The sequence below is a fragment of the Protopterus annectens genome, chromosome 11.part0 (assembly GCF_019279795.1).
Source record: "Protopterus annectens isolate FY-2018-M chromosome 11.part0, PAN1.0, whole genome shotgun sequence".
Taxonomy (NCBI): domain Eukaryota; kingdom Metazoa; phylum Chordata; order Ceratodontiformes; family Protopteridae; genus Protopterus; species Protopterus annectens.
Genome location: NC_056745.1, coordinates 1374348024 through 1374361593, shown reverse-complemented (window position 1 = coordinate 1374361593; position 13570 = coordinate 1374348024). Strand labels below are relative to the sequence as shown.

At 37.0% G+C, this 13570-nt stretch overlaps 1 protein-coding gene across 1 annotated transcript in view; it reads right to left on the bottom strand.

Annotated features, from left to right (window-relative positions):
- Positions 1-13570, bottom strand: part of LOC122815075 — a 3014144-nt gene that overhangs the window by 2378431 nt on the left and 622143 nt on the right. The window contains exon 35 of the mRNA XM_044087319.1: positions 7741-7812. Within this exon, the coding sequence (XP_043943254.1) occupies positions 7741-7812 (72 nt within the window). The remainder of the gene's footprint in view (positions 1-7740; positions 7813-13570) is intronic.

Sequence of the window (13570 nt, the reverse complement as noted above, 5' to 3'; positions counted from 1 at the left end):
CCTGCCAGTGCCTCAGACTGTCAGGCTACTAACTGAACCTGGGTTGTCTGCGCTAAAGTTAGACTTTTGTCCCTCTACATCATGTTAATGGCTTAAAATACTTTTTGGAGCTACATTATTAACAAAATTTACAAAAGAAAAAATAAAACTACCCTATTAAATAACTTTCAGCAAACAAATGCAAGTTAAACAAAACACAGATTTAAAAAGAATTGGCAAAATATGAAAAGTAAACTGCAAAGCAAAGCCAGTTACAAAAATTGCCTCCTCCTTCCTGATAATATATTTAAGTCCATTTGAAAATTCATTTTTATTACGCCTGTTGCTCTTATTACTACAATAGGTGTCTTTATTTGATATTGCTGTAGATGTTGCTTACATATCCTGGTACTTAACTTACCTCATGAAGGAAGACAAATGAAAAACATGCTCCCTGTTCATGGAAAGGTAAGCTAATTACACTTTCAATGGCCTAATGGTTAAGGTGTTTGCCTTGCAAACACCAGGTGCAGGGTTTGAGTCTCATAAGGGATAATTGGCTAGGCTTAAAATGGCTCGCAAGGGCAGTTAGCTTAGTACTAACCTATGAATTATGAATCCAGATAATTATAGACTCATCAGTTTAATATACATAATTTGTAAAGCAATGAAATAGCTGATCATGGATCTATCAAGGAATGAGATATAAGTTCTTTAATTCCTAGATCAAGGTAAGTATAGGTTCATTAAGGGGAGATCCTGCTTTCTAAGCTTGTTAGCATTCTATAAGGAGTAGCCACTGCCATAGATAAATGTCTGTTTAAAATCCATGCATACTTACATCTACCAAAACATTTAACACAATCCTAAAAGTAGGATTAATGAATAAGCCTTTTAAAGAGCTATATAAAGCTGTTGTACAATTAAAATATTACTGAATAGGGAGGAGTGGAGAATAATTTCAGAATCAGCACATATGCCCAGTGGAATACACCAGGGCTTCCTGGTATCTTTATCTTTGGCATCTTTTTTTTTTGAATGTAAAAGCAACTGATTTTTATGAGTAATAAAATTTTCAGATAACGCTATGGCTGGAAACATTGTTGCCTCCACCACAGATGCAATGGTGCTGAAGGATATAAACCACTCTGTGCTTTTGGTGCTCTAAGAAGTGTCTAAGAGAAAGAAAAGCAACATCTTATGAACCTTGTTAAAAATGAAACCGATGTCTGCTTACTCAAAATGGACAACAACATAAAAGACCTAAAGACAATGACCCATGGCAATCTTACCTTTTAATAAAATGTTCCATAGTAGTTGGGAAGGCATAAGGGTAGGACACCCAAAAACTATATGGAATGCAAAGATGATGAAGAGAGATTATTTGATGACTGTATGTGACAATAATTTATTTCATGCCTTTTGCTTGTCTATTTGCTGACCATCAACACCCCCCCCCCCCCAGTAACCTTAGCCTGTTCATTCTCTATCATTTGAGGACCATCAGCCTTTTGTGGCCCCACTGCATCAACAGACCCATCTGACCTAGCAGGTGCTCAAAGGACCCAAAGTGGAAGGCAGGTATCCCCAACAATTCTTGCCCTATCTCAGCACCTGCTGCTGCTACTGCTTCCAGTTTTATGCTCAACGCTCTGACTAACTTGAGAAGCTACAGATTTTTTCTATTAAGTATAATTGCACTCTAATATCTCTGTATACCTTGTCCCAGACATACAAGGGAGAGCTATCTTCACCAGCTTTAGAGTACAAAGCTTGTTTTCCTGGTTTCTAACTAATCATTGTTACGGCAGACCTCCTTTAGACGTGATAGACAGCTATAAGGCCACCCCCCCAGCCACTCACTTCCTATCCTGGCTAACCCAGTTCCATTAGTACAGAACTCATGTCATCTGGGTCATAGTCAGGGATTTATCTTTCTGTACAGAAGCCATATGTCAAAGACTGCGAGCTACTAACTACAGTGCAGCTACTTCATCTTCACCTAATGAAGCCCCTTTTGCAAATAAAGAGAGCTTCCACTGTATATATTAGATATATTACATTTGCTTGGTGCAAACTTCTAATTCCTTTGCCACACAAACTACGTTTGTTTGTGTATGTAGCAAATTGTATTCTTTACAACAGATTACCTCAACTGCTGACCTATTTGCTATGCAGAACTGGCACAACTAGTTTCAGCTCATTGATTATTTTTCTGTTCAAATAATCCTTCAACTTGGTGCAACATGTTCCATTTGTACTCACTATTTTTGGGCTCACTCCACTCCCTTACTCTACTCCCAATTCCCAGTCACCCCACTGCATCCACATTTTTCAACTAAATACACTACATACAAAAGTCTTTCAAACATTAGCATACAACTTCTTTCTGCTATCCCTCCCACTATCTATACCTCCCACATCTAGAACCCCCACCCCCAACCCAACCTCTTTTTATTTCCACCATGATCTCTTTCCATACAAAGTATACTTTGAACCAACATCTCCTTTGCTGCACATCATATCCCACATAACCACACACCCCTACTAAATCACCCACAATTTCCAATTGTAAACGTATTCAACATATAAACAGCATACCCCTCACATCCGTAGCTTGCCTTTTCCACCAGCCTTTTTCACTTCTCATCCTCAACTCTCCATTTATAACACTTTTCCTTCACATCAGAAAATTCTCACCTCTCACCTTTCATCTCCCACCACTCCCATTCCTCTTACTTCTATCCCAAATAACATCATGTTACACTCAGTTAATTAATGAACCTTTTCAGCTGCCAAACACTATCCCACAACTAACGGCACAAATCCAAATCTGCCTATATATTCCCAGAAGTACACTCAGCTACCTACATAGATCATCCCTCATTTAAGTGTATAGCCAAACAAACATCACCCCCTAAGCTAATAGTACAAAGTGAATATAAACCAAACAGGATAACTTCCTATTACAGCTAATAACTCACCTAAAACTTAGCAATGATATTCATCCTAGATCTGGCCCCAGCAGTATATACAACAAGATGCACCTATCCCCCTACAAAAAAACACCCCTCTCCCTTCACTTTTGCTCCCTAAAGGATCCAATCTACAACTACTAAATATGAACCTCAGAAGCATAGTAAATAAAAAACATCAATTCCATGCCTGCCAAGCACAATACTCCCCTAACATAGCTATTAGTACTAAAATCTGGCATAACCCTGAAATAAAATACAAAAAAAATCTTACCCTAGGCTACAATATCTACAAAAATGACAAAAAGACTAAACAAGGAGTAGGGATGGCCATCATTTATAAAACTAATATCAATGTCACCCTCCATACTCTTATTATTCCAAAATTTAACAACATTGAAGCCATAATCCCAAAACTTTTACTTAACTCAAAAAAGTCTGTAACCTTGGTAGGCCTTTATATTCCTCCACGTAATAACATATCAACAGTTGAAGAAATCCTGCAGTGGTTATCACAGTCATTCACCAGGAAACCATTATCATGGGTAACCTCAATACTGATTGCAAAGCCTGTAACTCAGAAACTCCCCAATAACTCTTTAAACATATTTGGCTTTTCCCAATTAATACAAACAAATACCTGAACTGTCTAAAACCCACAGACAGTCCATACTAGATTGGATTTTAATAAATAAAACTTCAACAGTAAACATCTCAGGTTGCCCCCTGATAACATTAGCGACCATCTCTCCACCTACCTGCTGAGACAATCCTTCACCATACATAGGACGATAACATACAAACAAATCTGCACTCTCAAAAACTTTAACAAAGAAAGCTTCATCTTCTCACTAAAACTCTACAACTGGAATATGCTAAAGACCCTATCCCCTAGATTATGCTGTCACCCACGTTAATAATACCTTATTTTCTGAACTCAATGACATGGTCCCAGTTAGATCCAAAGGAGTAAAACTGACACCAGCACCCTGGTTAACTAAGGACAGAAGACAGCTACTCAAAGAAAGAAAAAAATGCATGGAAGCAATGGCATTCAAATAAATCACAAGAATCTCAACAAAAATGTAGACAACTTAGAAACTTATCAAACAAACTGATCTAAAGAGACAAACAATCTTATTACTCTAACATTCATCAGGAAAGCAAAAGCAACCCTGGACAATTTTGGACGTCTATCAAAAATGTTCTCCAACCCAGTCAAACCACCACCACAACTTCAAAACTAACAAATAATATTGACAGCATATCAATGCAGTCTAATAAGCACTTAACAGACTCTGTTTTAACTTTAGTCAAACAAAAAACTCCTCTTTGCACCTCTATCCCTTCATGCAAAAACACATGCAACTTTTTTTAAACTGTCCAAACATCAACCATAAACATTATTCTGTAAACTAAAACCAGTTCCCTAGCAGCAGAAAATGTATCTACCAAATACCTAAAACTAGTAGCAGATGCTCTTGCTTACCCAGTATCAATATTAACCACTCCATAACTGAAAACTACAACCCTACTATATGGAAAAGGTCATACATTGTACCTATATGCAAAGGCAGTTCCCCAATGCATAGCTATCCTATCACCCCTATCAAAAACAATAGAAAAATGTATGCACACTCAACTCATAAACCACCTCTCCAGTCATAATCTAATATCCATCAGTCAACATGGCTTTCGACCCAACCATAGCACTGCCCTCCTCAGTTTCTCCAATACCATCAACCAGCATAGAAACAAAGGCAAATTAGTCTATTCCCTCTTCAAAGACTTGTCCAAAGCATTTGACACCATCTCACATCAAAAACTACTCACACAGCTATCTACCCTAGATCTAAACTAATCATCACTGCCCTGGTCCCCATAGCTACCCAGCTGACAGTCAACAAGCAACAGTAACAGGAACTTTCTCCTTTTTTCCCTATCACAGTTTGGACAACTGTTATGCAATATCTTTACAAATAAGTTATACAGCATCCAACCTTGCCACTATCATACAATATGCTGATGACTCCACACTCATCTTCTCAGCACAATCTCTTACTAAACTCCAAGAAACAACCCAACTCTCTTTCACAGCAATTGAGTCTTGGCTAACTGACTCAGATTTACTAAATCCAAATAAAACCAAACAAATGCTTTTTATTCCTAAAAAATATGCTGAATATAAAGCTTCTTTTCATATCTACTTCTTAAACACCAAAACAGAAATGTTCTCACAAACAAAAAGTCTAGGCATACTAATTGATAAAAAACTAAAATTTGACAAACATGGGTCACAAGCTATTAAAAAGATGGGTCTATATTATAATCTCGACTGTTTAATGGATTGAATGCATAAAGATCGAACTTTATGCACTGAACCATTAAACAATCGAAAGTCTATAAAAAAAATTGAAAACAAAAAAAAAACTGATGAGTGTAGGCAGGGGAGCAAGCCCCCCTGCACCCCACACCCCCCGCTATTTAAATATACCAACTCAGAGATTGCACTACAGTGTAGAAAAGGGAAATCTTCCCTTTCCGCACCATACTCCGTTAAAGTGTGATCTCGGAGTTGGTATATTTAAGTAGCAGGGGGTGTGGGGGTGGAGGGGTCTTGCCCACCTACATAAAACCCTTTACTTGTTTTTTTTTCAGCCTTTATTAGAATTTTGATGATTTACTGTTTCAATCACAAAAGTTTGATCTTTAGTGATTCAAAACATTAAATCTTTGAGATTCTAATATAAACCCAAAAGGACACAAATGAAATTAGGATCACTCTACAGGGTCAAGGCATATCTTACTGACCCAACCAGACAATCCAGCACTTAGCTGCTCCCAACTTTATTTTATGTATCACCCATTCTTACCAATCTAAACAAAACAGATTATCAAAAACTTGTAGCATGTTACAACAAAATTGCTAAATTTGCCACAAAATCACCACAAAGGAACCACCACTGTATAGCTGCAAAAAATCTAAACTAGCTCAATCTACCCCATAATCTAATATTTATTAACTGACCACAGCTCATAAACTAATCTACAAGCCCAACAAATGCATAGTACTTCAAAATACTCTCCAATTTTACTCCAGTAACAGAGATCTAAAATCAAGCAAAAAAACTTTCCTGATAGCAAGTAAACCAACAACAGCTTTGGAGATTCGTTATATTCCAGCTATTTGTCTTAAAGCTTTCGAATTCCACCCTTCACCAATCTAAAAGTGTTAGATAAACTACCAAGTTTTAAAAAATGATAAGTGGCTCTGCTCCTGCTCCAACCATGGCCATGGACATTTAACATTAAACTCTCCTGTTGTATAAGACACCTTAATCTACTACCAGATCTCTTTCTCTTAATTTCTACTTTCACTTGTTGTTGTAAAAAACAAGTTTTACCTCCATCCAGTTTACTTTACATTATTCTATATCATGCTCTGTGACCTCTGCTGAACTTGGATGAATCTCATTACTGCAATCAGTCATGTATAAATAATATTTTAACTTATGCCTCTGTACTTCTAATGTAATCCTCGCATTCTTGGTATATGTCACACCTCCCCACTTCAAATGCAAATACCATAGTTATACTTCTAAATTTGTTTTAAGTGTATTTGCATTGTTGTAAAATTTTGTAATAAATTTTGCATGGAGCTTTCCCCAGGGCCTCCACTGAAAGGGGATTTTTGCCCAGTTGGATATCCTGGTCAACAGATATAAATAAATAAATTACATAACTTGGGTTATGGACCTCTGCTTCTTAAACTAACAGCTGGCTATGATATTTGAAATAATATATAACTCTTGCTGATCTGACACCCAACGTTGGAAAATTTGTCTATAGTTTCAATGATAATGGGATATGGGCGCTATTTCTAAAGTTCAAAACCTTTTTAACGACTAAGAATGCAATTCCACTTAAGGAATGAATGTAATTTTTTTTAAATACCTTTATTAAATTATCACTTGTAACATAGGCAAATTTACATTTTTACAAAAGTAATCAAACTGTATTAATAAGTGAAAATTAACAAACATTATACTTCACATATATTGCTACATAGCATATAACCTAAGCAACATTACATACATTATTCAATTACTGCTCCCTTTTTTAAACAAGAATCATCTTTATTAAACCATCACTTACAACATAAGCAATCATACGTTTATATAAATGAAAACAAACCACACCGGCACAATCCTAGTTGCAAGCATTTTACATCACAAACCATACTGACACACTCCCATTTGCAAACGTTATGCATCACTTATAATCTACCCAATCATTTTCAAACATTACATAGCTCTTTTATGTCCTGCCTTCTTTTAAACCTCATTCTTTCCCTGTATGTATTGTTCCCACAATTACAATTTTTTTCCTATGCAGTTTGCTCCTACCCTTTTCTAAAGATCTCAGTTCCAGTTGTTTTATCTCTTGTTACTATATTCACTACTTCTAATTTAGTTGGTTTAGATTTTGATTTCCATTTTCTAGTAATTGCTTTCTGGCAGCCACCATAATTAGACATAGCCAGGCCTTATCATGTCTAATCAATTCCAATTCTGTATTACAGCTCAGAAGAATGTAAACTGAAAAAAATCTTCAATGCCACAGCAGCAAAATAAGACATTTATCTTGCTTGTAGGTAAAACACAAGCATATTAAGTAACTTGCTCAGAAAATAAGCATAAAAACAACACTACTAAATTTGAAGCAGTACCCTAATTTAACTTACCCCAAAAGAATATAATGACAAGATAAAGGTGACATCACTGACCTTGTCTCCTTTCTGCCCAGGCAAGCCAGGAGCTCCATCAAGTCCTATTGGTCCAAGTAGGCCAGGTTTGCCCTGAAAGCACAGAGGATCAAAATATAGTTGTATTGATGTAGTTAAAATGTATCTTCCAAAAGCCTAACAATGACAATTAATTTTAGTTTCCCATCATCATTACCTGTTAACAGGATGTTAATCTAAGGATGAAGTGTGCCTTTGCTTCAGAACTCATATCTTAGTGCATCAGGATAAAACAATTAAGTATTTTATGATCAGTGTCAGTAAATCCAAATTATTTTATGACAGGCTTAGTTTGGGCCATAGTAGTAGCTTCCATTAAGGAATCAGTAGAACTCATAAGGCACCATTATCTCTACCCAGTGTGTTGCCTATGGCAGTCCTAAAACATGGAATAATGCACTCTCAGCATAACCAACACAGACAAATTACTGAAGGAGGATAGAGTTAGAATCCATTTCCTTGATAACCAAAAAGTAAAGAGAATAATTTCCATAGATGTGTCACTTTCTATCTGCATATGACAATTACACCCCCAAACAGTTTATGCCTGAGGCAGCTACCCCTTTGTTTTAACATGCACGTCTATGATAGATGCTCCAAGTATCAAAACTTTGAATGGCTGTCATACACTCAGAACTTTTTCAGATTACAAAGATTCAAGTACACAATCCTTCAAATCACAAAGATAAAAAAAAAATCAATTTTTTTTTGCAGGGGGGCAAGCACTCCTGCCTTCCACTCTCCCTGCAAATTATATACACCAACTCCAAGATCACAATACAGCGTCAAATGGATATATTCCCAAATCGCCACTGTACTGTGATCTTGTACTGAAAAAGGCCAATCATACTGGCTTCTTTTCACTTGGAAATGTTGACTTCTTGACTATCACTTAATGACAAAATATCAGCTGGATTTCCTCAAACACATATAATATCATTTGTACATTCAAAATAGAAAAAACAACACATTCCTTCTTTTCTTTTTGCAGACAGCAAGCCCTCTGCATATCTCTCAACCTGGAAAAAACAAAAATCTGGACAAAGGCCCATGAAAAATAGGTATAAATCTGTACGCTGATTAACATACAATTTGCATACATAATTATGTAACCCTACCCACTCAAATGGAATTGTGGGATACCAAGTTTCAAATGCAAACTGAAAAACAGGCAACCAAAATATGACCCCAGAATCCCCCTGCAGCCATTCCAATTCCCCATTACTTGGCTATTTCGGCCCCATTTACCATAAACACTGTAATGTGCATAATGCTTTAATTCTACAATGATTACTTGGATTTGATTTAAAACTTTTATTTTGCATTTTATATCACAAACACTAATAGACATTTGCTAAACAAAGCAATACAGCTCACAATGACAATAGACTTGGCATTAAATCTTCTCTGCCCTCAAAACTCACATTCATTGAAACAGCATTGAAACCCACATTCAAAGAAAATGCATCTGGCCAGTGGCAAATAAAGATTACCTTTGGGCTGTTTTCAAATCATAGTCTTCTTGCACATGAAACATACATGTGTTCTTTAATACACCTTCTTGGCTGTATTAAATTATATTCCTTGTATAATGGGTCTATATTACAAAATTGAAGCTGCGGAACTTCAAATACCATATGGTCGACACCATATGATCGAAGTTTTGTAACTTCAAAATTAAAAAAAAAAAAAAAAACAGAAAGGAAATGTACCCTGACGGGTTACAGCAGGGGGGCAATGCTCCCTGCACACCCACACCCCCTGCTACTTAAATATACCAACTCCGAGATCGTACTTTAAAGCACTACAGTGCAGAAAGGGAAAATTTCCCTTTCCTACACTGTAGCGCGATCTCGGAGTTGGTATATTTAAGTAGGGGGGGTGCTGGGGGGCTTGCCCCCTGCTTACAGCAAGTAGTTGTGTTTCCTGTCTTCTTTTAATTTTTTTATTAGGTATTTGATGTTACTGGACTTCGATGATATGGTGTCGACCATATCGTATTCGAAGTTCAGTAACTTCAAGAATCTAATATAGACCATGTATAAATACAGCACACTTGTTAGAGCATGTTTTAAATTTATTGTTTAGAACACTTTTCTAGTAAGCAAGGAAACAAAATCATGAATCAATAATAACAAAACTGCCCAATTCAGAACATTCCCATCATAAAAGTCTACTCAAACTTCTACAATCCACCAGTATCAGTAAATATGCACAGTCTCTACAGAAGTAAAAGTCATCTAAATAATTCCACATTAAAGAGATCTGTAACTAATGAAGAGGTTTCTGATAGCAAACAACTTTATATTTTATTGTTTCATCTACAAATAAAATACCCATTGCCCTTGAGGTAATTGCCTATGTTACATTAAACAAAATGATAAACTAATAATATTGCAATAGGGAATGGATGGCAAACTGATAACAGATTCATAGTTGCTCGGTATCTCCGCCAAAGAGGACATTCTCAGGCCTGCAGCATCCACCCCCTTTAAAAGCACAACACAGTATCAGCAGTTTGTCTACATAATGTGGAAGTAGAATCCACAGCCTTCTGCATCAAAAGCAAGTATACTACCTGTTGTGTTACTAACAATGCAAACAGACTTGACAGATTTGACATAAGCAGCTCTAACCTTCTCTTCCCTTGAAGAAATTTGCAGTACAAGAAATCTGGAAAAAGCCAAAATGTATGGGGGGGGGGGGGGCAATGGCACAAAACCAGGGAGTGAGACACATTTTAAACATTGCTTGTATAATTTTAAAACGTTGCTAGAATAAAATGTTTCGGTGTCATGTTTCCTGAAAGATATGAAGACTGAAACTTAAACAGCTATAATTATTTAGTGAATTCAGTTCTCATTAATTATGCCAGAAAACCACAAATTTTAAGGGAAACACAGACCAAAAGTATGAGCCAAACATTCCATATATGCTGTGAAACTTTGGACAGTTAAGAGCTATGGTCTTAACTCCTTGAACCACAAATGTGGTATGGTTAGGGAATTCAGGCTCTTGCCCCTGTACCTAAGGTACAGGGTTTGAGCCTCGGTAACCCTAACAACCAGCTCCCCATAACGGGGGCATTTTACTTACACACACACACACACACACACACACACACACACACACACACACATACACACACACACACACACACACACACACACACACACACACACACAAACACACACACACACAATTAAAGCAAAGAACTATAGCATTGCATAACTGCAAAAAAGCTTGTCCCATTTACACATACACTCTCTTTGACTACTTAAAAGTAAATGCAAAACATACCTGAAAAAGAACAACAGCATTGCAAACAGCACTTGAGTTGACTTACTTAAATGCAGAAAGCAAGCACCTGTAAAGCAAACAACTACAGCATTGGAATCAGCACTTGACTTACTTAAATGCAAAAAGCAAGCACCTGTAAAGCAAAGTACTACGGCATTGCAAACAGCACTTGACTTACTTAAAGAGCACCTGGCTTGGCTTGTCTCATTTCCAGCTTACTGCTGGACCGGAAGAAAAAACATTTCTCTTAACACACACTTGTTTCCAAAGCAAAGCACAGTTACTTAACTGCAAAAAAGCTTGTCCCATTTACACACACACACCTTGACTACTTAAAAGTAAATGCAAAAAGCACCTGTAAAGCAAAGAACTATGGCATTGCAAACAGCACTTGACTTACTTAAATGCAAAAAGCAAGCACCTGCAAAGCAAAGAACTATGGCATTGCAAACAGCACTTGACTTACTTAAAAAGCACCTGGCTTGGTTTGCCTCATTTCCAGTCACACACACTCTCCAAACCAGCCTGCTAATCCAAAGCAACAACTCATGCGAATCAAACCTGAAAATAAGGACATATCTCCAAAAATAGGAGCATTTTGTTTATGGATAAAACAGGCCTGGAACGCTGCTCCAAATTGGGACAGTTGAGAAATCTGTGTAATAGTGTGAATTAGTCTCAGTTCTTCAAAACCAGATAAGTCAATCTCTGAAATTTTGATGTGTGATTTATTCCAAAGTTCAGTAACCATAAAGTTAATTTCCTTACTATGGTGTAGATGACATAAACTATGGCTACAGGACTGGATGTTTACTCTCTCTCCAAAAATGCTTTGTGCTTGTGAAGCTGCATTTTCACTGATGTAAGATGGCAGGTTTCACACTTGTGATGGGAACAATGCATATTCATAGTAACTGACTGCAAATAAGCAGTTTAATATACAGCTTAAATAATGCTATACACATTTAGGAAAAGGCCGAAGAGGAAATTTCTGTGGGTACATAGTCTGATGCTTACATGATAGCTACTGACAATATAAACAGTATTCTACTGTTATTTGATTTATTTAACAACACGATTATAGGACTCCTACAGATTTTGGTCATAAGTGCAAATGAATATGTGGTGTGTGTGTGTGTGTGTGTGTGTGTGTGTGTGTGTGTGTGTGTGTGTGTGTGTGTGCGCGCGCGCGCGCATGCGCGCTCATGTGTCTGTGCGTGCATTTGTGTGTTTGTGTGTGCATTACAATTTAATGTAGCTGGTCAATCAGTACTTTCCGTGACAAACAATGTAAATTAAATGCTTTCCTTCTTATAGTCCCCTCATGGACCCATTGCCTGGCAGTAAGATTTCTTAATGAACTGCTTCCTTTCTTAAAGGTTTGACTCTTCCCGTCTTCATTTGCCTACTGTGCAACCAGTTGTAAGTCACTTAACCAGACAGTGCTTTTAGACAATTGAGAATATGGACTAGGCTCCTCACTGGTCTCCTTGGCCAAGTACCAAGTAACTACCTATGAACCTATGAAACTAGGGTCTTCACACATAGACAAGGTGAGAAGCAGTCTGCAGTGTTTGAAGGCAAATGATGAAATGTGGAATCCAGATACTGATCTAGGGAACTATAGTATAGGTATGATTCTACAACACTGTAATTGTTTGTTATGCCTTTAAAAAGTTTAAATAAAAATTGTCAGAAAACACCATAATGAACTAGCATACTTAACAAAAGCTTGCCGTTATTAATATATGCTATACATATATTAATAATGGCAACAAATATTAATATGAAGCCCCTTTAAAACAGTGAATTATCATAATGTCGACAGCAAACAGTGAGATGAAAACCATGAAAGTTTATATTACTGAACGTTCACATCATCATAAGTTTTCACCGTAAAAGGAGACAGTTGGCCAAGATAGTGAACTTTGCCACTTTCTCCACTGTAGTACAATCTTGGAGTTGGTATATTTGGTTGGGGGGGTGGCTGTGGAGGTGAAGCCCCCCCACTTGTGTGGGTTTTATTTGCTTCAGTTTGTTTATTATTTCCTGTTGGCCAAGTGTATGGTAATTTGCTGTTTTAAAGTAGATCCATTAATATATGTACAGCACATATTAATAATGGCAACATTATAAATATTTGCTGTACATTGTACAAATGTTCTGTCTGCAGCTTAAACGACCCAGCCTGCTTTAATACTGTGCAATCAAGTAGTAAAGATGCTGGTGCTACATGCAAAAGGCTGTGAAGCAGAATTTTGACCTTGTGGTCATGAGAAGCAGTATTCTGACATTGTTGTCAGTAATCAGTACTGTTTAGACAAGTAGCATTCTGTCCTTGTGCTCATTGACTGGTACTGTCTGGACAAGTAATATTCTGTCCTTGTGGTGATTGACTGGTACTGTCTAGACAAGTAGCATTCTGTCCTTGTACGCATTGACTGGTACTGTCTAGACATAAACTGACTCAAATTGTGCCTCATATGTTTGCAGAACATTTTGAAAGCACACA